General features: G+C 44.5%; 1 protein-coding gene across 1 annotated transcript in view; it reads right to left on the reverse strand.

The window, feature by feature from the left end:
* Positions 1-26131, reverse strand: part of LOC107526816 (RNA binding fox-1 homolog 1) — a 180058-nt gene that overhangs the window by 39783 nt on the left and 114144 nt on the right. The window contains exon 9 of the mRNA XM_087815209.1: positions 14192-14324. Within this exon, the coding sequence (XP_087671335.1) occupies positions 14192-14324 (133 nt within the window). The remainder of the gene's footprint in view (positions 1-14191; positions 14325-26131) is intronic.

Below are 26131 nucleotides of genomic sequence, written 5' to 3' on the forward strand. Positions count from 1 at the left end.
GTTTTATTTGGAGAATTTGTTTCCCGGCTTTGCCCGTCCCCCAAGCTACTGGCACTCTTTGTTTTCAGAACCATGGAGGGCAGAGTGACTCAGACTCTGAAATAATTGTGTTTGGCCCTGGTGTCAACCAGAACCTTGTCAGGTCAGAATTTAGAAATGATGGAAAATGCAGAGGACTCTCAGTGACACACGCTGGCCCGTCTTCTCGAGGCTGCCCCGTCGGCTGGGAGCCTGGGGCTCTCCGAGTGCCCGGCATGCGGTTTACATTTACACTGTCGCCAGTCCCCCTGTCACTCTCCTTGTGCACCTTTTCTTCCTTCTTCCCATCGCCCAGAGCTTGGCTGTTTTACTCAAGAATCTATGGTAGTTGCCCAGCTGGTGTGGCTCAGCGGTTGAGCACGGACCTAAGATCCAGGAGATCGCGGTTCGATTCCCGGTCAGGGCACAGGCCCGGATTGCGGGCTCGATCCCTGGTGGGGGGCGTGTAAGAGGCAGCCAGCCAGTGACTCTCATCATTGATGTTTCTCTCTCTCTCTCTCTCTCCCTCTCCCTTCCTCTCTGTCTAAAATAAAAATAAAAAGTCAATAAAAACATATTAAAAAAAAAAGAATCTACTGGTAGCTTGTCAATTCTTTTTTGACAGCACTGTTGCCATTTCCTTCTTTCCATTTTCAATAGTTACCTTTTGATCAAGTGCCATATCCTTTGATACTTTCCTGAGTGGGTTATGATAAGTATCTTGGCTCCACTCAGTTAAGTGACACTTACTTTCAGCTCCCTGATCAGTTCTGGCCTCCCGAGAGCGTAGCTTCACCCCTAAGTGTATTGGGGTGAACTCAGTCTTTCCATTTCACCTTTCAAACAGTTCTCGCACCCATGTGTCACCTCTACTATTATTTATTTTTTTCTTTAGCTTGACCCACTTTTTAATTAAAACGGATTGATTTAAATGTCCACCACTAAGTAATAACACTGAACTAGTAGATTTGATACGCTAGTTATGTAAACTAAATTCCCATCTTTGGACATAAAAATGTGTGTATGCACGTGTGTGTGTGGAGGCGGGGAGAGGGAGGAATTGGGGCGCACAGAAAAGGGCAGTCATTCTGGTGCATGAGCTGGTAGTCTTGCTGTTGAGTTGCTCTGATATGCTGTCAACACTGAGAATGTCTGAGCAGGAACAACTAGAGAATAGATTCCCCTTAACTCTTAAAAGCAACCAAAGCTAGATGCTTACTCCCCTCCCCAATTAAATTAAACAAACAAACAAACTGGCTTAAACCTATTCGAAGAGAGTCAAGTTCCTAGCACACATCCCAGGTCCTCTCAGGATTGCCTTAAACCTGTTTATTGTGCCCTATTTCTAAGGAGATTGAAGGAACAAGCCAGACACTTCCTCTAAATGGAACAGAACCTCACATGCTTTTCTAACCCCTTTAATCATAATTTCTTTAAGAAATGGAGCTCTGGGGACGTGTCTACTCATCAGAACATACCAGTATCTCAAGGGAAGTGAGGATAGCAGCTTGAAAAAGACATTCATAATTACTTCCAGCCAGGGTGAATCCTGCCCCATAAATTCTAGGGTGCAGGAAGTATTCTTGTTTTTTCTTGCCCTTAAATCAACTTAAGGCCATCCATGAACACTTGTTTGTTGCTGTGATGGGCCGGACCAGTTCCTCACTGTCGCACACACCACCCAGCAGCAATATTCCAAAATTGCCATCTTATACAAAACAAACATCTCAGGACGGCCTGCAAGGGCCACATAGCCCTCTGGGAAACAGGACAGAAAAATGTGCTGGGTAAACAGAACTTAAAGTTCACATTTAAGCTGGTTTTTGCATCACCCAACTTCCTATTTGGAACTGCATCCGCCCCCCCCCCCCCGCCCCCAGAAAATCTTCCTGTCATTAAAATAGGAACAGTGGGAAAATGTATACATTTTTTGGCTACTAGGGAGGCTTGAAAAAGGTGAGAGGAACAGTGTTTTAAACCTAGAAACCAGGAAACTCAGAAATAGATGTTACTGAAATAACCTCCTTCGGCTAAACCTCACCCAGATACCTGCGGGGGCTGTGCCACTGAGCTTGCTGTTCTTTGCCCAAAGAGGATGAATCTGTGGGAAACGAAAGCTCTTAAAGGAACCAAAACCTGAAAGGGACTTTTTTGGGAGCTTTCCTTCCACAGTGGGATGGATGTTGGTGTACTTTCCCTCTTCTGCCTCTTTCTGCTCTTTCCGTTTCCCTCATTCGTGGGGATTTTCACAACCAATACAGACATGCTCTAGCAATTACTCTAACAATTCTGTTTCTGTGTTTGTGGAGCCTTAGAGCCTGCGCCTTCAGGCAGCTTCTACTTCCTGCTGTACAGAAACCTATAAGCGAGGGGAAGATGCCAATTTGAAATCCCCATAGGACAGCTCAAATTAATATTTCAATCAATTATGGCATTTTAGAAAAAATCCAATAAATTACTGTCATTTTGCAGAGAAGTGAACACTCAGTAAACAATGACTAATATTATAATATGTTTGTTTTCAGCTAGGCTGACAGAACATCACATTTTCCCCTGCTTGGGTTGGTGTTGATGGAGATGGTTTTCTTTTTGGTGGATTTTCTTTTCTTTCTCTTTTTTGAAATGTCTTAATCCCTTCTCTATACCCCTCCATTACCCAAATTTAAAAAAAAGAAAAAAAGCCCTGCCGTGGCTGGTGTGGCTCAGTGGGCTGAGCGTTGTCCCATGCACCGGAGGGCACTGGTTCCGGCCCTGGTCGGGCCACATGCCTGGGGTGTAGGTTCAGTCCCTGGTGGGAGTGTGTGGGAGGCGACTGATCAATGTTTCTCTCTCTCATCATTGATGTTTCTTTCTCTCTCCCTCTCTCTTTCTCTCTCTCTCTCAAATCAATAAAAACATTAAAAAAAATTTTTTTTAAAGCCCTAAACTGAGTCATGCCAATTCTAGCCCCTCCACGTGCGTGCTCTATTCAGGGGCTACACTGTCTGTGTTCATTGGGTATCTAAGGGTATGGAGGAGGCCCGGCCTGCTCGGCCTCAGCCTCAGCCTCAGCCTCAGCCTCAGACAGCCTCTCTATTTAAAATGGCATAAACGGAAAGGCTGGAAAAAGGAGATGTGAGGAGCAGTCAATTAAGCTACACAAAAAAGGAAGTTGGCTGTTCACTGGGCGAATAAAGGACGTGCAGATCATTCATTAGTTTTATTATGGAAAAAAGCGAACCCACAGATTATAATAAATGTACTTGATGCAATAATAATAGAACTCAACTAAGTTCATCACTGATGGAGATTAATACTATGTCTCGAAATTGTAATTATTTGAAATTCAAAGGGAAGAAAATTAAATAACCAGTGTCTTTCCCATTTTCTAGTAAATGACATCAATTTGATCAGAAATGTGGTTTTATTTTTCTTTGTTATCTAGCCTATTAAACAAGTATGATCGCAGTGAACTTATTCGAGGTCACGTGTAATAAAAAAGTATATGATTTAGAAAATACCCTCCAATCCTGCCAGCTTATTTTAAACTGTGTTTATTCCAAGTCATTTTCATAACATTGCTGCCAGTATCACAATGTGGGAAAATAACTAATTCTAGGTCAACTTAGGTAAGTTTAATTACGGTCCCCATAATGAGAAACACTTCTAAAAGCGAGCAGCTTAATAAAGTGGTACCCTTTAACAGACAGTTCTAAATTTAACAAACAATTCTAAGTCAGGGAGCAGTTCCAGGGAAATAAAGAAATAAGGGGTTGAAGAAAATGAGCTTTGATGCCCAGATTGGCATACTTTTGTTAGCTATTTCTTGCTGAAGTCGTCCATGGGGGCAGGAGAAAGAGAGAGGGAGAGAGAGACAGAGAAAGAGAGAAAGGGAGAGAGGGAATATTTTTCTCGGGCTTTGTGACAAACAATTAGGTATATTTATAAGAAAACATTGAAAACATAAGCCATGAAAATATCTTTTAACCCTTTGCAGCTGGTAACTACAGCTGTTATCCTAAATATTAAACTGGAAACACACAGACCATACTGAGAATTTTCGAGAATTTCTTTTTGCAGTGTCTTAATTTGACACGAGAGAAATGCCATGTCTGTCCGGGGGTTGCATTTATTATGAAGTCGATCAAGGAGTTGATCCCACTCACTCACAGCGTGGGATGCTGCCAGGAGCAGGGGCCCCGCGGCCCTGCAAGCCTCTGGGCTCTCCCAATGCCCAGGGAGAAGGAATGGGCGGCTCCCGGTAGCAGAGAGACTCTCAGCAAACTTGTAAAAAGAATGACTCCGGGAGGAAACGAGGGTGGCATGCACGTTACTGAATACTTACATAAATGTCTGCACCATAAAATCCATCCTGGTAAACAACACTGCAAGGGTGCACACACAAAGAGAAACATCCATATTAGTGCGTTTCCCCATGCAGACACACCACCCCTGCGCTGGCCAAGTTAGTCTGCTCACAAGGTCCGAGACACAGGAGCTGAGGAGGGTGTCCCCATTGCTTAAGGAGGTTGGAGCAGCAGGAGGCGGTCAGGCTGAGAAAATTAGGCACGGTCAGGTCAGGTCGAGGTGGTGTGCTGGGAGCCAGACTCCCCGGCCCTTCAGGAGGGGTGTAGGAGTGCAAACGGGGGGAGCTTATCTTAAGTGGCCTAGGCGGATACAGAGGGGGAGTTCGAATCAATCAAACCACACAGCCCTCCCCTCCCCGGGGGAAAAAATCATCTGCTTAACAGAGTAGGGGCCCAGATGTCATATTTCCAATACGGGTTATAGCCAGGTGACCTCGGAGGAGCCGGACAACACATACAATTGCAGAAATGTTCACACTGTAGTATCAGATGATAACTCCCTGTGCCACTCCTTCATGGTTAACGTAGGAGAATGTCTCTAATTACACAAGTGTGGATGTGTGTGCAACTATATTTGTGTATTTGTGTGTGTTTATGGGTATAAGTGTGTATGTGTGTGCAAAAATATGTGTGCATGTATGTGTGTATGCATACATGAGAATGTGTATATGTCGATGCAAACATGTGTGCACACATGTGCATGTGTATACCATGCCCATGCATGTGTGCACATGGCTATATAGTGTGTATAATGTGTGTAGTTGTATGTTTGCACATCTGTGTGCTCATGTGTACAAACATGTATACATGTATGCGTCTCTGTGTATATTTGCATAAATTATACCCAGACTAAGCAAAGCCCCACATTATGATTGAATAAGCTTGGCCTTGAAGCATCTCTCTGATCACTGTGCATACGGTCATTTCAGAGAGAAGGGACTTCACAGGGGGTGGTGGGGAGTGATCCTGGAATTCTCCAGAAGTTTCTTGGTATACCTTGAGTGAAACAGCACCAAAAAGAAGCTCTCAGCTACGCCATCAGGGGAAACTGACTTAAAACTCCCGGGGGCTTAATGAGGATCGTATGCAGCCTGCACATCTCACAGGCTTTGTGAGGGTCACAGGGTATCTTGACTATGAAATTGTGTGTTTCTACATGCATGTTTTCCAAAGCATCGTCGTTGTAATCAATACTCTTCCCTGATATTTCCCCATGGAGTTTACAGATGATTTATGAGTCTGACGAAGGACCAACAGCCCCAGCATTGAATGGACCTGTAGTTTGAATAGAGGCGCATCTTTGATTCCCAAAGGGTTCCGGCAGGGTCAGTAGCAGAGCGGGCCCACACGTAAGCCAAGCATGTTAGCCAAAGGAGGGCGCTTCACAACACACACACACACACACACGCACGCACACACACACACAGCAGTGACACTGGTTTGCTGGAGAACACTGTACTGTGCTGCTCAGAGCTTTGCAGGGTTGATCTGCGAAACCCCAAGTGCCATTATCCTTAAAAGGTGGCAGAGATTTCACACGCTAAGGAGGTTGGTGGGAATCGCTTTCAGCTGTTTTCATTTTGATCAAAAGGCTACAGTTCACGAGAGCACTTGTCAAGCAGCGTCAAACCCTAATCCCAGATACCGAGGTGTGCGGCATCCTGAGCTAGGCTTTGAATTCTCTCTCAGCATTTTCAACGTAAAAAGATAGTGTCTGTGGAGGGTCAGAAGGCAGGGCCGGCCTCTGCCAGCAGGACTCAGAACAGATCTGATGCAACAAGGGAGAGCAACCAGTATTTGGTTTGGGCCCAGAACCGCAGAGCTGATCCTTTAGCCGTAGCGAAACAACGGGCCCATCCTTTCATGCCATCACGCCTTCGCTCACGCTACTCCTTGCACTGGGAATGGCTTCTCTGCCAACGTCTTCATCCGAAAGCAGGTCACCATTCAAGAGCCAAGTGAGATGGGAACCACCCAGGCACCTGGGGCAAATTTCAGCCTAGCCAATCAGCAGCTCCGTGCCCTGGGACTAATCACTCGAGCCCTCTGAGCTTCATTTACTCATCTGTGAAATGGGGAAAGAGGTCAGCGCCCACCTCAAGGGAGGAGTCAGTGAGACAAGGCTGCAAAGTAATGAGCAATGCGCTTGGCATCATGGCTCTAACTGAGCATCACCATTGCTATGACCTTTATCCAGGGCCCACCCAAAGCGAAGTGATTCCTCTCTCCTGGAAATGCCAGCATCACATATTTTGATCCTCATATGGTTGAATAATTTTATATATTGGTCAAATTTCGAATGTATTTGTGTATGGGACTCATTTCACATTGAAGATGCACCCAGTAGGCTTACTCGGCGTTCCATCCTGCTTATGTCTAACATGGCTTTTTTACCCGGGAGATGTAAAATAAATATCTGCTGACCAAATACTGCCCATATTTTAAAGGGGAGGCGACAGAAGATGACACAGGGTAATTTACTTATCAACTCCAGGTAGAGTTAAATAGCGGACTTGGAAGAGGCAGCCTGCAGCTCCAAGTTTGTTTCTGATCTGGCTATGCAGCAACTATGGCTGTTGTCAGTGGAGGAGGGGAAGGTGAAAAAGATTAAAAAACTGGACCCTGGCTTAGGAGACGAGTCAGAATGTGATCGGGTGTGAATAAAACATTAATATTTAACAAAATATTAACATATCCAAACATGGGAAACAATGCCCTTTTCTAAATGTTCATAGAGGGGACCGAGTCTGTGTCAGCTCTTCTGAAAATGCAGGCAGACCTCGGCAGTACCGTGGGTTGGGTTCCAGGCCACCTCAGTAAAGCAAGTGTCACAATAAGGGAGTCGTAATCATGTTGCTGGGGGAGGGGCCTGCCTTCAGTCTGTAAAAAATGCAATGTGTGTGAAGTGCAGTAAAATGAGAACCAATCGAAGGAGGTCGCCTGTGATGCAGAGAAGAGCTAAGCTAGACCTGAGGTCTGTTCCCAGGGGCGCGCAGTGTGGACAGGAGTGACTGGGGCTGAGGTCTGGCTGGGAAAGCAGCCCCTTCTTTCCCCAGGACAAGTCCTTGTGCCCTGCGGCGAGCTGTGTGCCTCCACGTGGAGCCTATTTGTACCAGCAACTCCCAGAGCGAGGCAAGAACAGGTCCTGATGCTCGTTCAGCACTGGAACCTAGTTGCCATGCTTTGCCCTCCAACGTGGGCCCTGGAAACTTACTCTGGGACTCTGGCATCCCACGTTTATGAGACAGAGAACCAAAGAGAAAATGCGACCTACCACCCTCATTCTGATAAGCTCAAACCAACTATGTCTCTGCTGTCGAAATGCTGACTATATTCCAACCAGCGTGCCAAGGCACAGAGAGCAGAGAGAGGGGAATCCACTCGATACACCCGCCGCGGAGAGCTCACAGGGAGGGGGACTCTCAGTCACGAAGCCAAGTGCATAAATGCCAAGTGGCAGCTGTGATGGGCGCTGCGGAGGACAGGGACAGGGGCACTCTGAACGTGAAATGGAAGGAGGTGGGCTGGCAGCAGAGGGGAGGGAACCAGAGGAAATGCCACAGGAAACTCAAAGGCTCCTCAGAGGGCCTGCAGGAGGGGCATCTTTCAGCTTTGGGAGGCCCCACAGGGAGTGGTGGCTTCACTGAGAAAGGAAATCAAGGACTCCAGCTGCCATGATAAACCACACTATGCAGGAACTGCTCGTTTTCACCGAGTACAACACCTGCACATTTTGGAGAGAAATGAACTCTCTCCAAAATTGGAGGCTGAGTGATCTACCTTCATGATAACTCTAAAAAACAAGGAACCGATATGGCTGTCCTCACTGGCAGTGTGAAATGAAGTCACTTTGGGGCTGTCAGTTTCACCAGAGTGCTATGTGTTCCCCTCCTAAGCTATAAGTAATAGCACAGGTACAAATACTATTATTCTTTGCATCGACTGAGTGAGGACTAGGTGTGACCCTAATCTAAGCATGTTGTGTTCACTAACCCACTTAATCCTCATAGCACCCCTTCAAGATGCACAATATTATCATCATCTCTTTAGATATAAAGAAACTGAAGAGGAGAGGGCTAGGTAGTGACTAAGCTGGGATTCTAGCCCAGGTGGCCTTGGCTTCACAGCCCCAGCTTTTAACGGCTCTGGCAGGCAGCGGCGGTCAAACCCCAGCACGTTTCCGAACCACCTGGAGGGCTTGTTCAAACAGATGGCTGCGCCCCACACACAGCCCAAAGGTCCTGAATCAATAGATCTGAATGGGGGTGGCGGGGGGTCTAAGGATTTGTATTTTTAACAAGTCACAGGTGACGCTGCTGCTGGTCCCAAGACTAAGAGACTCATTGCTCTATGAAACATCCCCCTCCATGTGTTTACATTTGAGACAACACTGAAAGTCAGCTTCCCGGGTCCTATTCTAAATGGAAGCTAGTCACAGAAAAGCTCTTACAAAGTCTCATGCTGGTTTCCATGAATATAGCCAAACACTTATTTTTAAGGCCCTATGAAACAGGTGCAACAGATTTGCAGGGAAAGGAGGACAGGGGTCAATGTCTGGTGCGCATCTATAGATAAATGAACCATGGCCCAGTCACAAGAGATGGAGTTGCCGTCATGCACTGAACAGGTGCAGCCGATTTTATTGCAAAGATGGTCTGTCTAGCCATGCAAAGGTAATTGCATTGCTTGTCAATCACTTTGGGACTGCAATGTGCTTTTGCAAGAACATAATGCAAATGCACATCTCATTTTCTTAGAAAGGTAATAACAGTAGTTAAATATTTGGATGAATGCAGGCAGGCAGGGAATGACTGTGCTATAGCAAATTAGTTTACTTAAAAAAAAGGAAAGGAAAAAATAGGATGCCCAAAGTATACAATATGTTTGTGTAATATAATATAGTCTAATCACAAATATGTTTTGAAGGAAAGGTTATTTAAAACTGTTCTACCTTACCGTCCCTTCCAAGAGAAATAAATTAAAATTTTAATGCATTCAAATCTAGCTGTTTTTAACTAGGTATCAGGTGGGTCCATGAACTTGCTGGCATCATATGTATAGAACTATGTGTGTGTGTGTGTGCGTGTGAATGCACACATGTATATATGCACACCAGCATTTTCTAAGGGAAATGGATATTTTAATTAGATTATCAAAGGCATCTATGACATCCCCTCCAAATATAAGAACCACTGATTTATGGTGTTTGTCTATAAAAGCACTCAATTAAGAGGATTTTTTAAATATAGGAGGTTACATTTTAAAACTGGCTGAGAATCTGAATAAGAATTGACACCAAAAACAAAAAGCTAGAGAAAATCCTGGAAAGCATTTGAGAATGGGTGGTGATGGCTTTAGTTCTAGTGTTTATATTAAATTGGAAAATTCCTCAGTATCAGATAATACAGTCTTAAGATTAGACATTTAGAAATTAAAACCAAAGAGCATGGTTGAATTACAGACAGAAAGGTACATACACAGGACTCAAGGCTAGTTATTAGAGTTTTTTTAGGACCTAAAGCATTTTTCAGGAACTAAAAGCTTTCTCAAAGGATCTATGTATGGGTTTCACTCTTACACTAGCCAACTTTCAGAAGTTCTCTCCTGGGACACTACCATACCTTTCCTATATCCAAGGTAGCACAAAGTCCCTGCAAAATACTTCTCAAGCTAACTCTGAGAAGTTGCACATAGGTGTGTCATAATTAATTACCCGAGAAAGTGCAGAATGCCTTTCTTAGAGGTATCCAGAGAACCAAGACCAAAAACCTAGAGCAGATGCTGGATGCTTAGCTTAGAATAATAATTTTTAAAATCTCCTATGATGCTCCCTTAGAGCACTCTACTGTAGCTCCATACACTGTACATGGTACATAGTACGTGTTAAATAAGCAGCTATTTTATAATTAATTAACTAATTAATTAAGAACAGGAACTTGGTGAGGCCAATCTCATGAGGTTCCTTTGGGAAGGAATGGGGTTTAGTTGCTTTCATCTAACATCAGAGGTAGTACTGAGTCCGGTGGTTACCTTCCATCTTCATCCACAAATCATCAGTCTGAAAGCTCCATTGACGGCAATTACCCAATGGGTAATTTCTCCCAACTATGAGTCACAGAAAGACAGACTGGACATTGTGGCCCCTCTATTAAAATTAACTCCAGGATCAAATAAAGAAGAAATAAGGAAAACTTGATCCATTCAGCTCTTGTTGAGACTGCTCACTAGTTAATATTCTATTTACAATCTACATATTCACAATCTATTGAAATGCTCTGTGCAAACCAAAGCCATCTCTATGGCTGGTGGGGAATGCAGATGTGTGAACTGCAAGTGCCTCCAACAAAGGAGTAAGTGATGCAATACAGAGAGAGACAAAGGAGCAGTAACTGCATCAACTTCAACAACAGTAGTTACAGTTCACTAAACTCACATCATATGATGGACCCTACTAAGTTACAGCCTTACATGGATCTCCTATCCCTTCTTCTATCAACCCAATAGAGGCAGACCTAGTCTTTGCTCTCCTGCTAAGGCAACTGTGCCTATACAGGTTGAGTCAGCTACCCAGGGCAGCATGAGGTAGAATAGTGGGGGACCAATCTCATCTGCCCCAAAAGTGTCTTTTTTGGACTGTAACAACCCTGTAGACTGTGTGGACACTAGATTTCTAACTCATCACTCATTCTTACTCAGTTAATGTTGGCAATCTATAGAGGTTTGGCTGTCTCAGTCCAAGATTTTGCATTCATTTCCATGATACCTTTATTGTCCAAGCAGAACCCCCTGCACCGCCAGACCCTGAGGAATGATCATGTTTTAATGTCCCAAGAAGTTTCTATTTAGCTATGTGAGAAAGACAGATGGGGCCCCGCCATAACCTATGTTCTTTACTTTCAGAGAGGGACTTCAGGAAATATCAGGATGTGGAGAGGAAAACCAAGTCAATGAAAGGAAATGGATGGATGGAGGGCTTCCTTGGTGCACCCTCCTGGATAACTATGTTGATGTTGGATACTCCAAGGATCACCGTGGCTCCACAAAAGCTGCCATGGAGGGGCTGTGGGACTTCTTTCCAATCTCTTGGGGAAAAACAATACGGAAACTATATATGGATGTCAGATAAATGACATACTTTTGGTTGGACTTGTAGTAACAAAGTATAGTCATATTGGATACCTGATGAAGAACAGAGGTTTAAGTTGGCAGTTAGATATCTCTTCAATCGGTGACAATAGGAAAATACACTTTTTTCTTAGTAAATGCACTTTGCTAGTCGATGTCTTAGAAAAGATGGGGATCATTGGCTGTGAGGGAGAATGGCAGAATGAGATCTTAGGGTGGGAATTTAGGAAATGACTGGCCATAAATGTGTCCTATAGCTCTTCTCTTTCCTAGAAGCCTTCTCTAAACACCCAAGCCCTTCCTTGTTGCTCACACAACACCCTACCTATTACTTATCGCATTTATTGAAATTGTTAGCTCACATGGCAATCTCTGCTCCCAACTGGAAGAAATTCCCCCCAGGGTACCATTTGCCTCAGCGTCCTCAGTGCAAGCCAGAGGAAAAGGGAACCCACCATTTAAGATGCTGGGTTCATACTTTTGCATTCGGAGCCAATGCATTCCAGCCAATTCGTAATCCAGCAAAACCTCCAGGCAACTAGCTGAATTCCCTCCTTTCCACCAGCACTTTGCTCTCAGAGAACTTGCAGACATGGACACACACGCCCCTAGCCCTCTGCCCTTTCTATTCCTCCCATCTTAAGAATTTTATCCTATTACTAAACGTGGGTTCAGAATGCCAGTCAATATTGTCAGCAACAGACAAAATCCATCATTATAAACAAAATAATTAGAAATACCCTGGAATATTCATATTAAATCATGTCCGAAGCAGTCACAAACACATTGGCTCACCATTTGGAGATGCCTCTGTCTCTCCCTGGCAAATGTGGCATTAATTAGTTATGCATGGTCACTCCCCATAGAGAACAAGTTCATTACAAGTTAGCAAATTTCAATTTTACAGCAGGTGTGTTATTCTGAGACTTTTATAAATTGTTCATGTGAGGATAAGCCATATAATTTTACTTTATTTTTTTCTGTTCAATATAGTAGTGAGATAGTGAGAGTACCTATACCAGAAAGCTACAATTACCAGCTACCAAGATAATGATTTTCAGACAAACTAATGGGGTATAAACATGCAATTTTGCATTTATGGCTTATGAATCTTGCTTTAGTAATCACATGAGCCTAGTGGGTAACTGGTTTTGTTTTTCTTCTTCGTAACTCATTATATGACCTTGGGAATAACAAGTCTTTATTTCTGCCTTCCTGGATCTAGAAAATGGGCTTAATACTGTGGGGGCTGAAGATAATAATTGTACTGTCAGTAATTTCTTATATCACATGGTCAGATACACGAGGCTTAGGGCACGAAGGTACATTTTGGAGGGTGGGGAGAATTTAGGGACAATCCATCATTCTAGTACAATTTTTTGTTATTTTTGGTGGTGTCTTGTCCACTAAGAAGCTTGGAATTGACCTAACTCTAATGACAACACCAGAAACAATGGACTTTGCCTTATTTCCCTGCCTTTATTTTCCCTTCCAGATAATTTCATCTGCTTTTATTTCTTTACAGTCTTAACTTTGTCTCACTGCATTTGTTTCCGAAGCACTTCAAATGCTGTCTTTTGCAATAGGTGAGATATAAATAAATATTTCACTCAGTATAATAGAGAGATGATCTAGGCTAATTCTGATATTCTAAAAGATTTAGAAGCAACAGAGCTATAAAAAAGTGTGTTTAACCCTGCCAGACTTTCATGGGCATTACTGAGTTTTCCTTAGAGCAGCGCTTTTGGTAGGTATCTAGGGCCCTATGACTGGGCGGAGGGGCTGTCCTGTGCAGTGTAGGGTGTTTAGCAGCATCCCCGGCCTCTACCCACTAGATGCCATCACACCTCCCAGCTCCTGTTGTGACAACCACAGATGTCTCCAGATATTCCAAACGTCCCTGGAGGACCACTGCCTCAGAGACATTCTCTCTCCCTGACTCTGGGTGTGCAGGAATGTTCTAGAAGAATCTCTTAACAGGAAAGAGAAAGGGTAGCATCTCAAGGTCGTAGCTCACGACACCAGTTCCGTTTTTTGTTTTGAGCACTCACCACCATTCCTTGATATGCACTTGGCAATACCAAGGACCATGCACAGAAATACCAACCTGGCAATGGGAGCCTATGGATTTGCATTTCCTTGCAGAGGGGAAACAAAGACAATTGCCATTTTGGAAAATCCAGCTAAAACATGTCTTAATTCCAATTTCAGTGAACTTTTGAATGTTTGCATTGTCTGCACACCTAATTTTCTCTTCCCAGCCAAAGGCTCCTAAACCTTGAAGCTCAGGGTGTCAGGAAGGGGGGCAAGACCACACCAGTGATTTTGATGTTTGAAAACCTCCTGTCCCTCCATGGTCAGATTCAAGGGGCAAATGTGATCCAACCTCCTTAATAACCAGATGTTTGCAATCACCAGAAATACATCTTGGGCTGTAACCATCTCTCTGTTCTCCAGCATTCAGTCTCAAGGAGCATTTCCATAACAACATGTGACATGTAGAATGCTTAAAGGCACCGACCATGACAGGGCAAATGACACTCATTTTTCAATACTCTTTGCAAGGTGCTCCATCCACTGCAGGCGCGCCGGGCTGCATGCTGGGCGTTCTGGGGGGCAGTCAAGACAGCATGCGCTCTCGCAAACAGGAGGGGGGTGCAGGAGGCCCGCCCGGGGCCCGGGGGCGGGTCAGCCCCACTTACCCGCCGTAGGCAGGGATGGGAGGCGGGGGCGCCGCGGCCCGGAAGGTGTTGTAGACGGTGCGGCCGCGGCCTCGCAGGTGCGCCCCTCGGTAGGCGGCCGCGGCGGTGGCAGCTGGATACGGAAAGCCGGGCACTGCGGGCGAGAGGAGAGAGCAAGGCAGGGTGTTCAGAGGCACCCCCTACCAGGGAGGGGACCCAGGCTGGACGCCGGCCCCCCAATCCCCCCGCCACACACACACTTCCAGGAGCCAGGGGTGGAGGCCAAGGCCAAGGTCTGATTCCAGAGAGGATGGGCTAGTTAAGGCGGTGGTCCCCGTGCCCGAGAGAATGTGCTAAGTGGAAAACATTGACAAAGAATTCTTGAAAGTGGGGTTAAAGCTTACTGCACTTTTTTTAAGGTGGGTTGCAATATCATGTGCAATGTGTTCTCAACACTTGTCTGTGTATCCATCCATTATTCCATCCATCCACCCACCCATCCATCCATCCATCCATCCATCCATCCATCCATCCATCCATCCATCCATCCATCCATCCATCCATCTATCCATCCACCCACCCACCCATCCATCCATCCATCCATCCATCCATCCATCCATCCATCCATCCATCCACCCACCCACCCACCCACCCATCCATCCATTCATCCATCCATCCATCCATCCATCCATCCATCCATCCATCCACCCACCCATCCATCCATCCACCCACATACATACATATACACACACATGTCTAGTGTGTAATATATATTTATATATGTGTCTGAGCATACAATATATATGTATGTATGCATGTGCGTGTATATGCATCTGTGGATGTGTAAGTCAATATGTCTACATTGTGTGAAAACAACATACATGTGTATGTATGTGCAGGTGTACATGCATATGTGACTGTATGCATACACATATTTATATTCGTGTGTATATAATTATATATACAAATACCCGCATATTTCAGTGTGTTCATACCTATCTCCGGGACTGACTGCATGGATGTTCGTTGTCTGATCACAGCTTTTCGCCATACCATTTTTGGTTATTTCCCACATTTTCCTTTATGTACATATATTGCTTTTTAAAAGCTGTGCTCTGAACTACAGTGTTTCTACAGACATGTGTATGCATCTTCAGTGTACATACGCCTCATGCTCCAAGAAACAAATCATTCCCAAAGTCCCATCAGCCCCCTAACCATTTGTGCAGCTTATAAAACACAACAATAGCAATGGCAGAGAATTCTGGGAACTTAACTCTCAGGGAGTGGGTGAGGGGTGGAAGGGGTCAATGGGAAAAAGGGGGACATCTGTAATACTTTCAACAGTAAAGATAAATTTTTAAAAAAAAGAGAGAGAGAGAGAGAGCGTGGGCAGAGTTTTCTTCCCTGGGGGGAAATTCGCTGAGCAGGATAACTTGGTGAGGGGCCAAGAGGGAAATTAAGCATGATGTTTAAGACCCCTGATAATTAACTCTGTTGCCTCTGCCTGGGATGTCCTTCCACCCACAGCATGCAAATCCTAACCCAGGAGGCCTTCAGGGAGCTGCTTCCGCTTCTCTGAATCCCCCAGAGCTCTCACCATGCGTCCCACACTTGTCCCATCCCATTAAACACCGGGCAGTGTTGCCCAAACCCCAGCGCATGGAGGGGACGCTTTTCTGGGAAACCGCTGGCCCAGCAGATCCATACTGAACGCTCAGAAAGCCCTACGGTGAGGGGAGCACTTTAACGGAGTTAGCCCAGCTCGCCCGAACATTTACCGGGCACTCTATTTTGTGGAACACCCACCCTTTCTGCTGTTCATTTTGAGAAGAGGAAAGTCAATCACTTGTTAGGTTTATCTGTCCAATTAGTCTGTAAGCTCCTTGGGGCCTCCCTCCATCTCTCATTCATCTTTGCCCCTCCTCCTGCCTCCCCAAGTCAACAACAGGAGCCCCCCAGTTTTATCCACGGTACATTCTAAATACTGGGCACTGCAAAGAATGCACTGATGATGTCACCACATGACCAGGTGGATGAAGCTGTGGGCTGCGGCCAGCCAAATGATGGGCACACTGTCCCGCAAACCCTCTCTCCTGGCCCCATGTTCCTCTCTGATCCCGCCGACCTAACAGGAGCTTGGAGGATTTCCAGGGAGAGCAAGGCAGGTGAGAGGAGCCAGGGTGAAGTGGGTCTCCTCCCCCTCCACAGCCCTCCATCCCGCTCCACCTCCCTGGGGTTTCACACAAGGTTGTTGTGACCTGCAAGGCTGGGAGGGCACCGAGTTTCTCTTGACGCGACATAAATGCTGGGAAAGGCCTTGTGGCCAAGGCAGCTCTTTTACTTCGTTAACTCAACACACCCACACTTCAGTCTTCCAGGAACCCTACTTTGTGAAACCCCTCACCGCTCAGGGTGTTGTATTTCCTGTTGTGCCAAAGTGGTCTCCACTCTGTCTCCAAACTGCCAAGAGGAGCAGAAGCACTCCAGGCCATCTGGTCCCTCTCCTCCCAGCCCTCGGGCAGTACGTCTGTGCCGCGTGGTGGAGGCAGGGGGCAGGGGGCAGGGAGCGGAGAGGACATCCCCCAGAAGCCACCCTCAACTCTAGACCACCCGATGCAACTGCACGGATTGGACTCTAACCCTTGGACCTGAAGGGAAGACGGCCTGGCTGTCACTGGGATTCTCTGTGTGCTCCTGACAGTGAGCAGCGGCCTGTTTCACGGATTCTACCAGGTCCTCCCACGAGCAGGGTAAAATGCTGGGATTGGTGCGCAAGCCAGAATGATTTCATCTTTCTATTTGTGTCTGAGGAGGCCATACCGGCTATGGGTAACCTTCTTTTTTATTGGTAAAAACAAATTGTGCAGCTGTACTTAACTCTCAGCCTGCCAGCCCCCAGAGCTCACATTTCCTGGCTGCGGTTTTAAATAATTGTGCTTGACATCGTGGAGAGGTGTCAGTCTTAACAGGGAAAGTGGTAAATTCTAATATCACAAAAGCCCAGGAGTAATGAGATATGAGATGTTTGCTTCAGGACCGGGGAGAAAATGAGTGAGCGGGGCTTTGACTCCGACTCTGTCTCGCCACAGTTCAAATATTAAGTTTTCATTGGAACGCCCTGGATTTTGAAATAGAGAAAATGAAAAATTCACAATCTGGCAGAGCAGCTGGCTGCCAGTGTGAGAAAACACGGTAATTATGCTGACCCATTCATTATCGCCGGCTACAGTGCGGAGCGAGAGACAAGATCCCTCTCAGCGACAAGCAGGGCTTACAATAATTCTTGGAAGATTTAGATGTTGGGAGATAACATGAAACAGAAGCTTGGCAGTGGAGAGAGGGGAGCACAGGCTGCTAAAGTGCAGAGCCAGGGTTCCCCTTGCACCCTGTTTGCTACAGAGAGAAAATGTCCTTCCCGAACCAGGGTAAGGCACTTATGGGTCTTAATATAAGTCTCTTTGGGCTTCTCTACACAGAGCAAATTAAAGGGGTTCTTATTTTGTTAAAGGAACACAGGGAAGGAGACAAATAAATATCACCTTCTGGGGAGGCCAGGTCCCCTTAGGTAAAATAAGGTGATTCCATAGATCATGTTTTGGACCAGAAGCTTCATGGAGAAAACAGGTGAGTCTCCCAGGCGGATGGTTTGCTCAGCTCTCTTTCCTGTTGCCAGTCTAGGGCTGGCCAAGGGGCCTCTTAGTCTCTAGTTAGTCATCATGACTAACGAGCATTTCCTTCCTTCTTATTCCAGATCCTCCCTTCCAGCTCTTTCCTTCCTTCCTCTCTTTATTTTTTAATCTCCTTCTGGACAAGGCTGCCGTGAACCTCCCCTGGGGTACAGGAAGTCCTCAACATCATCCATAGGCTCTGCGACTAAGCAAGATGACATACAGTATCACAAAACCCATTTTAGGACAGGGTAATTGATATACACAAGATTTAAGTTCCTACTGAACCTCATCAACATTATTACAAACATTATTAGCAGTCAAGCAGCTTGGATCCCAGGATTGAAGGACTCGCTGTTGCTGGAATGAATGAAAGCTCTGTGAGGACAGTGATCTCCTCTGCTCTACTCGCTGATTTATAGGATTGCCTGGTGCAAAGCAGCTATCAGATACTTGAGATTGTGCCTGGACACCTTTGGGTGGTTGCACAATGCCAGTCTCCTTCTTTCTACCTCTTTACCTTCCATCTTTCTGTACAACGTGTCCTGCTCAGGTTCTCCAGGCAAAACAGTATGCTAATGACACAATTGGATCTGAATCACGATCCTTATAAAAATAATTTCTGCCCCCATACTTCTAGGTGCTCTATTGGCCCAGAAATAGCAACCAGACTTGGAATATCTTTGATTCTGATAAAAAGGGAGACAAGTCGGATACATGTATTGGACTTGGTATTATTGCAAACCCTCAACTCATTTAAATTCACTTCTCTTGCTGCAGTGTCAGGATTTGAAGATCAGTTTCCTCTTCTGGAAAAAGGGCTTAAACGTTTCTTCCAGGCAGGTGACACCTATTAAAAGTCTCCCCCTTCAGATAGCCTAGACAATGCTTCCTGAAAGCCCAGCAAATCACAGTCTCCGAATGCAATAAATCTGTGCAACAAGGAACAACAGAAAATAACAATATTTAGAATCCTTAACTTGTCTTATTTGTAGCTGTGCCTCTTATGTGCCTCCCCACCTCCATTAGAGGGTGTCCCCAATGGCTAGCTTCAGATAGCACGGCTCTATTCTCCTCCCACTTAGACACATAGTCAACTTCAAGGGCAAAAAAGCCACAACGGTTCGTCAAGCTTCCTTTAGACTCAACATGGGATGGAACTGCCTTTTTATTCACTTGCCCACCAGGCATGCTGGCTTGTAGATGCTGGGACATGGTTAACTGTGCCTCTGAAGCAAATACTTGAATACATGATTCAGATACAGATTAAACAAAACCAAAATGGCTTTGTCCTTGGACCTTCTGGAAGGAAGCATCTTGTGATGCACTTACTTGGTGGTGTGACACTTATCTTTTGTTGAGTGGAAGTTATCATGTCACCTACCAAGGCCCCGGTTCTGGAGTTTGGATCCAGTAAGAGAGCCATAAATGTTTAATATACCCAATGCAAACTGCCAAATGGGAAACTCACAGTGTCCTCTCCATTTCTGGAATGGAGCAAATCGTTGTCAATAAAAGTCTCAAACCTGCCAACCTGCCCAATATTTGTAAATGTACATTAAAAAACAATATGAGAAAGAAAAGGTAGCAAATTAGAGGTGTTTCTGAACCCCAATGCTGGAGTTTGATTTTTTTTCCTAGTTGCACTTCAAGTTAATAAACATGTAAGCAGGCCATCGATGGGAAACAATGGGAAGAGCACAGGCTGCTTTGTGGATACAGTATAAATCCTTGGTTCTTGGCAGGAGGAAAGAGAGACAGGGGAGGGAAAAAGCCATAGGTTCATTATACTGGAAAGGTTCCCTCTGAAACCTTATCTAGCATGAATCAAAGTGAAAAATCTGGTATCACTGCAACGAAAATTGGATTTAGCTCATAAGCTAAAAATGAGTTTCTCTCAAAGCAAACAGGGCAAGAGCTTTTTGGAGCAAATACCAATTGAGCATCTTGTTGACACATCAACAGCCTCAGCCCATCCACTCCCAACCTTCAGATAGATTTATACCCAGAGCCTATTTTGGGGGAGTTGAGTGGAGTAACCATCTCCATTCTCGGGAAGAAGGAGCTCCTTCTATACGTTGGAACTCAATGAAACGGAAACTTTAGGGATGTAACAAGAGGCATGCTGTGATGTGCTGGAGTATCTAGGAAAATCAACATTTTAGAATGGAAGATGTGTGGGTGTATCAACCAGCCAAATGAGCCATTTACTGAAATGTCAACTGCTCCTTGCCTGTCTCCCCCTCAAAGACGAAGCCCCCACCTCCAGCCACCTATGAGCCCTGCCTTCAGAGTATTTACCGTGACAAACGCTTGTTCGCCCCCGCCATCTCTTTTACAACGTGGTGCTTACCTTCGAAAATAAACACAAATGAGACCATCTCGCCAGCCCAGGAATCCCAAGAGAAGAAACACAAAACCAGTGGAAAATACTTGAGGGTTATAAACTGCATATTAAAGTTTTAGAGCTCTGGGAGAGATGGCAGAGTAGCAGATGCAAAAGCCGACAGGGGGGCAGATTCTGTATCAAAGCCATAAAAATATACAACCGCTTTAATGGGTCATTATTCTTTGCATTTGTGCGCCGGTTTGAATTTGCATGAGGTTGCCAGATGCCCTGGAAAAGGTGTGCCATCAGAGTGGAGGAGGGGACCCTCCCTTTGTCCCGCTCTTCCGCTCCCTTTCCCGCAGCCCCGCTCTGCCCCCGCCTTTGAGTGTTTCAAGGCCCAGCGATGTTGGTGCTAATTTGAGGTTGGACGGTCCTGTGGGTAGTGCAGGGTAGGAAGCACTGGCTGACATGATTCTGGGGGTGCAGACGCGCTTTCCACAGCAGGCTCGCGGTTCTGCGGGATTCCTCTTGGGGGATCTCCCGCTCCAGGCGCTGGACCGTAAATTAAGAAGCGGCATAATAGGTAACATACCGAGGCGGAATAAACAGGCCTCTACAGCTCCATGTCAGAGGCAGGGCATCGTGGGATAAATATCACGATGAAGAGCCAAAAAAAGGAGGATTTTTTTCCCCCTCAAATGGCAAAAAAGATTCCCTTAAAGCGGATCGCAAATAAAGATACATCAAATTGGTTTATAACCCAGAATTTATACACAACTAGGTCACTATGTTTAAATGACATAACATGGAAATTTAATATGATGGGACATATTTAGTTCTAGGTCAAAAGTAAAAATGGAAAGGCTGTCAATTTAAAAAAAAAAATCAGTAATTTCAAGGTTTGGGGTGGGAAGAGGATTCCGTTAGTTCAGTCATTTACAAAAAGACCAAAGGAGCCACTTAATTTGTTGGAATCTCTGGTTCTCATACTCACATATTTTATCCCTGAAACACACATTTGGGATCGACTCTTGTTTCATTTAAAAATGCATGTTGATATTAAATACTGCTGTTTAGAAGTGAATAAATCTACCTTTTGGACAAACAGTTTCTTATAGGACACCCTCATTTGAAATGCATTGAAAAGGAAAACAAAAATTTCTAATTAATGTACAAGTCTAATCACCATTCTCCACATGGAAGAGAAATTCTTCACTGTTCATTTGCTCGGTTTAATCTCAAAACTGACATAACAGGAACGCAATGTCCTATAAATCTCCACTCATTTGTTTCTTTAATATTCATATTCCAGTGAACTGCAGCTGCTTGTTGCTTCAGTCTATTACAACTTGCAAAAGTGTCGATAAAAATATTATGAAAGGCAAGATGTGTTTCTTCCTGGCTGTGCCTGCCATTTATTTGGGGAAAGACAATAAATGGCTCGTGGATTGTTCCCCGGCCTGCTGCTTGGTGGGTGATTAGTGATTAATTACCTGGCAGCAAATTGACATGGCACGAGGAAATTGACACAGCCCTGATTAATTAACTTTTTATGGGCGGTAGTTACTCACAAAACATTGCGCACCATAATTGAATCTCTCTGCATAACGTCATGGTACAAAAGTTTTAGTCAAATCCAAATTAGCCAGAAGTTTCTAGGCTGTTATGGGTCTGATTAGGATGTGTCGAAGGGATTGACAAGGATTTGAACTTGGAGAGAAATGCATATATTTTGAAGGGAAAAAAAGATGGTGACACTATACCGACCAGATATATTGGTCAAGCTGAGGTTATTGATCTAAATCTTTATTGCATGAGGCTAAAAGTCCTCCATTCCCCCCAGCCTCTGGCTGCTGCTTCTCAGGTGCTCCTGCAGGTTCTGCCTTTTGTTCAGTCTCCACCGGTTGAGTTAATTCCCTCTTTCAAACCTTGGTTCCAACATCACCTCCTCCTCCAAAGTTTTTCCTCTAAAATAAACCCTCCATCTCCCAACCGCCATCACAGTCACTGTCATATCACTCCCTCCCCGCCCCCTCCACTTATCAGACTTTTACCATCTTATTTGATTGGAACTTCAATATATATCTCTGTGTTGGGATGTCCTGACGACTTTATTTTGCTCAATACTGTGTCTACAGCACCTAGAGGGTTACCTGGCCCAAGGTAACCCCTCAAATGTTTATGGATTATATTGTCAGATGACCTAGAATGCCGTGGTAAGTGGTTCAGTTACAGGGGAAGATGGGTGATGCACCTTGAAACCCTAGGACTTGCTAAGATGCTGCTTATGAAGGATGCATATTCTACGAGAATCTGGTTTAGTGAGAACATTAGTGATAAGGGACTCTGGACCTTACTTGTCTAAAAGTTCAGGCCGTGATGACTGGAATATTCCGAGCAAAGTGGTGAATGCAGCTGGAAAAATCCCAACTTCCTGCTACCAAAGGCAGGAGATTCACCTGCATGACACAACAGCTAGTGTTTACTCACATTGCCAACCTCCAGACCCACCAGGTCACTCACTAACTCTTCACAAAACCATAGAAGCCAAGTATTGTGACTATATTTACTTTCCTGGGGGGCTCGGAAGATACAGAACAACTAAGAATCTCACCCAGTCACCTGAACTCGGTGTCTTAACACTAGAGAGGCTCTCATCTTACCTATTCCCCAACAGGGAAACTGGCACAAAGGCATCCCGTGCCAGCTTTGGGCAGGACCTTCTCCGTTTTCCTTCCTTCCCATTGCCTGTACGAGCTGCTATCCCATTTCCCTACCACAGCCAAAAAAACTAGCCCACGATTCATCAGGGGCTGAGTTAACTTGTAGGGGAATTCTGTTGATAAGCCGCCCTGAGACCTCGACATGCTCCTTGTTGGGGGCAGGGGGTAGAAGTGGAGGAGGGGGCAGGTGCCATTTCTAACCTTCTAGATTTATGTTCTGAGATTTCAAGACACCTGGAAGGGCTCTGCTCCTTTTCAACTAATTGGATACAGGCCATGGGGTCACTACTGATTTATGTTTCCAATACGAGTCCAAGGCAAGCTGTTTCTCTTCTCTACTGGGGCTTATCTCCACATCTGGATGTGAGATGGGGGGCATATATAACCCCAAAATATCAGGGAAATGGACTCTCCCAGCAATGAAGACCTAGGTTACACTAGTACGGTGTTACACACACAAACCTAATTACCCTCAGAGTAATGAGCTCCTTATGACTAAATTCAGCTAGACTTTTTCTCCAAGATTAGAGAAGATTAGAGCAAGAAACTTTCATAATTTTTGGTACTGTTGAGCTTTGTCTCAGAACAGAATTGATTTAAGAGTGTTATCAGTTATTGCTTTACTCACAGCTTGGTTAGAAATATTTCTCTTTCTTACAAATGACTCATCTGCCAAAAAAAAAATAAAAATAACAATGCAATGAACACACAGAGATTTACTCTGCATAACGATTTGGGTGTTGCCAAAGCAGAAATGTTTCCTAACTTAAAAATAAATTCAAAACACTGCAGCAAAGTCCACAACCAATGCTCATGCTCAAATATTCTTTCATCATTCAGGTCTTTGCAACTTTGGGTGAGGGTAGAAGCCTTGGTTTGTACCTAACTGCCACACTCTTCTGCTTACCTCCTGAAGTTAGCTGGCTCTTTTCTCCCAGGTTACAAATGGTCAGATTAATCCAACATGTTGAATACTATGCTGGCTCAACGTGCAGTGACAGGCTTTTACTGCGCACAAGACATATTTGTGATCCGTCTATGTACAGGTATTGACAATACTCCTTGGGGGCAGGGTTTTTGTAGCATTTCATTCAGCAAAATGAGAATGAATCTCAATCTGGGAGTATTTAACTTGGCAGGGCCACAGAAGGTATTTGCAAAGGTGCTTTTTGTCATTTAAAGGAATGTTGAACACAAAACTGAAATGCTGAGGTATATTTTAATTTGGATGAAGGGATTTGCCATAATCTATTTGTTTGACAAAACCTGTGCTGGTGTCAATTTAGCTTTTTTCAAGCAGCCATGGGAAAAAAAGCAGATAATTTATATAAATAATTACTTTATTGAGTGCATATACACAGTAAAGATTCAATTGCTAAATCATTCATGATCTAGCTAACAGCTGGCTGAAACAGCAAGCTCAGTGAATTGCCTCTCCAGGTAGGAAACAAGGCAAGTGAGATAAATTAGCTTCCTTATGCTGGGCTGGATTTCCCGTGCTGCTCTAGGGTTGCTGAGGCTCCTGAACACGAGGCCCTCGGAGGGGGTTGGCAGTGGCTCCTGGGATGGGGACATGATGCCAAGGCATTGCTGTGGGTGTAGGGCATCTCATTTTGTGTGGGTTGAGGGCATCTCATTTTCAGTGTCAGCTTCCAGACTTGAAACGCTGAGTCCTGATCCTTTGAGTGACACCCTAAACAAACCATCTGGACCTAGGGAGCCCCTGCCTGATGTCAGAACTGGAGCCCTCCCCGAACTCCCATGGAGAACAGAATGAAGGAGAACAGTGCAGAAATGATCCAGTTGCCCCATCACTAGACTAACATACACCTTCCAAACCAGCTTCTTTGGTGAATTTTCTCAAGTCCTGCTGAATATGGCTTCTAAGAAAGAAAGGGCAAGATCGCCCTTTGTTTGAGGAGCTACAATGCCTCAAGTAGCCTAAAAGGCAGTTTACACAACGATCGTATTTAATGCTCACAGGAGAGAAGTTGTTCATGAATATATTCATATCAGAGACTAGGCCAAGGCCACTCCGCTAGTGTAACCATGACAATTTAGTTCCAGCTGTGTCTGAATCCAGCTCCTCACATGAAATCATGTTCATGCTCAAAGAGAACTTTGTAAAACCAATACTAGCAACTAAAAATGATCTGTGGCCAAATAATATTCCATTATATATATGCACCACATCTTTTTTACCCAGTTGTGTATTGATAGACATTTAGGTTGCTTCCATATCTTGGCTATACAAGGGAATATTACTCGGCCATGAAAAAGAATGAAATCGTACCATTTGTGACAACATGAATGGACCTACAGGATATTACCTTAAGTGAAATAATCAGACAGAGAAAGACAAAGACCATATGATTCCACTTACATGTGGAATCTAAAAAACAAAAAATAAAAAATAAGCAAAACAGAAACAGACTCATAGATACAGAGAATAAACTGATTGTTGTCAGATGGGAAAGGGTTTGGAGGCTGGGTGAAAAAGGTGAAGGAATTAAGATGTACAAATTGCCAGTTATAAAAATAGTCATAAGGATGTAGAGTACGGCATGGGAAATATAGTCAATAATATTATAATAACTATGTATGGTGTCAGGTCGGTACTAAACTTATGGGGGGGCTCACTTCATAAATTATATAAATGTCTAGCCACTGTGCTGTACAACTGAAACTAATATAATATTGAATGTCAACTGTAATTGAAAAAAATTTTAATTTAAAAAAATAAATAAAATGGTAGTTGGAAAATGTTTCTTAGATCCCTGCAGCATTTGCCAAGGATAGGGATAATATATATCCTCGGGCAGGTGTGCCCACAGAGGTGGTTCTTGTGTTTTCGTTTGTTTTTCCATAAAAAGTGATTAGGTGTCAGGCATCCACATCACATGCCAACAAAACCCAAGGAGATAGATCTAAAATGCATGGTGTGTTATTTGGTCCTGAAAACTGCATTTGGCTCACACTCCCTACAAGCTCTCCAGTAGTAATAAAATAGCTTTGGGCATGACAGTTATTTTTACGTAGATGAAAACACGATTTAAGAAAATGATGGTTCTGGAGTTCTTAGTGAAGCACCTGTTTAAATTATCATGTTTAAATGAACTATGCCAAGCTCATTTCCCTCCAATGGGAGACAAGCTCAGCTTCCCTTTTTCTGCATCTTTGTGTTGTGCAGAGAGATTCACTTTTGAAGAGAAATACGGTAAAGGGAGGAGGTGGCCAC

The sequence above is a fragment of the Miniopterus natalensis genome, chromosome 3 (assembly GCF_054644295.1).
Source record: "Miniopterus natalensis isolate mMinNat1 chromosome 3, mMinNat1.hap1, whole genome shotgun sequence".
NCBI lineage: Eukaryota > Metazoa > Chordata > Mammalia > Chiroptera > Miniopteridae > Miniopterus > Miniopterus natalensis.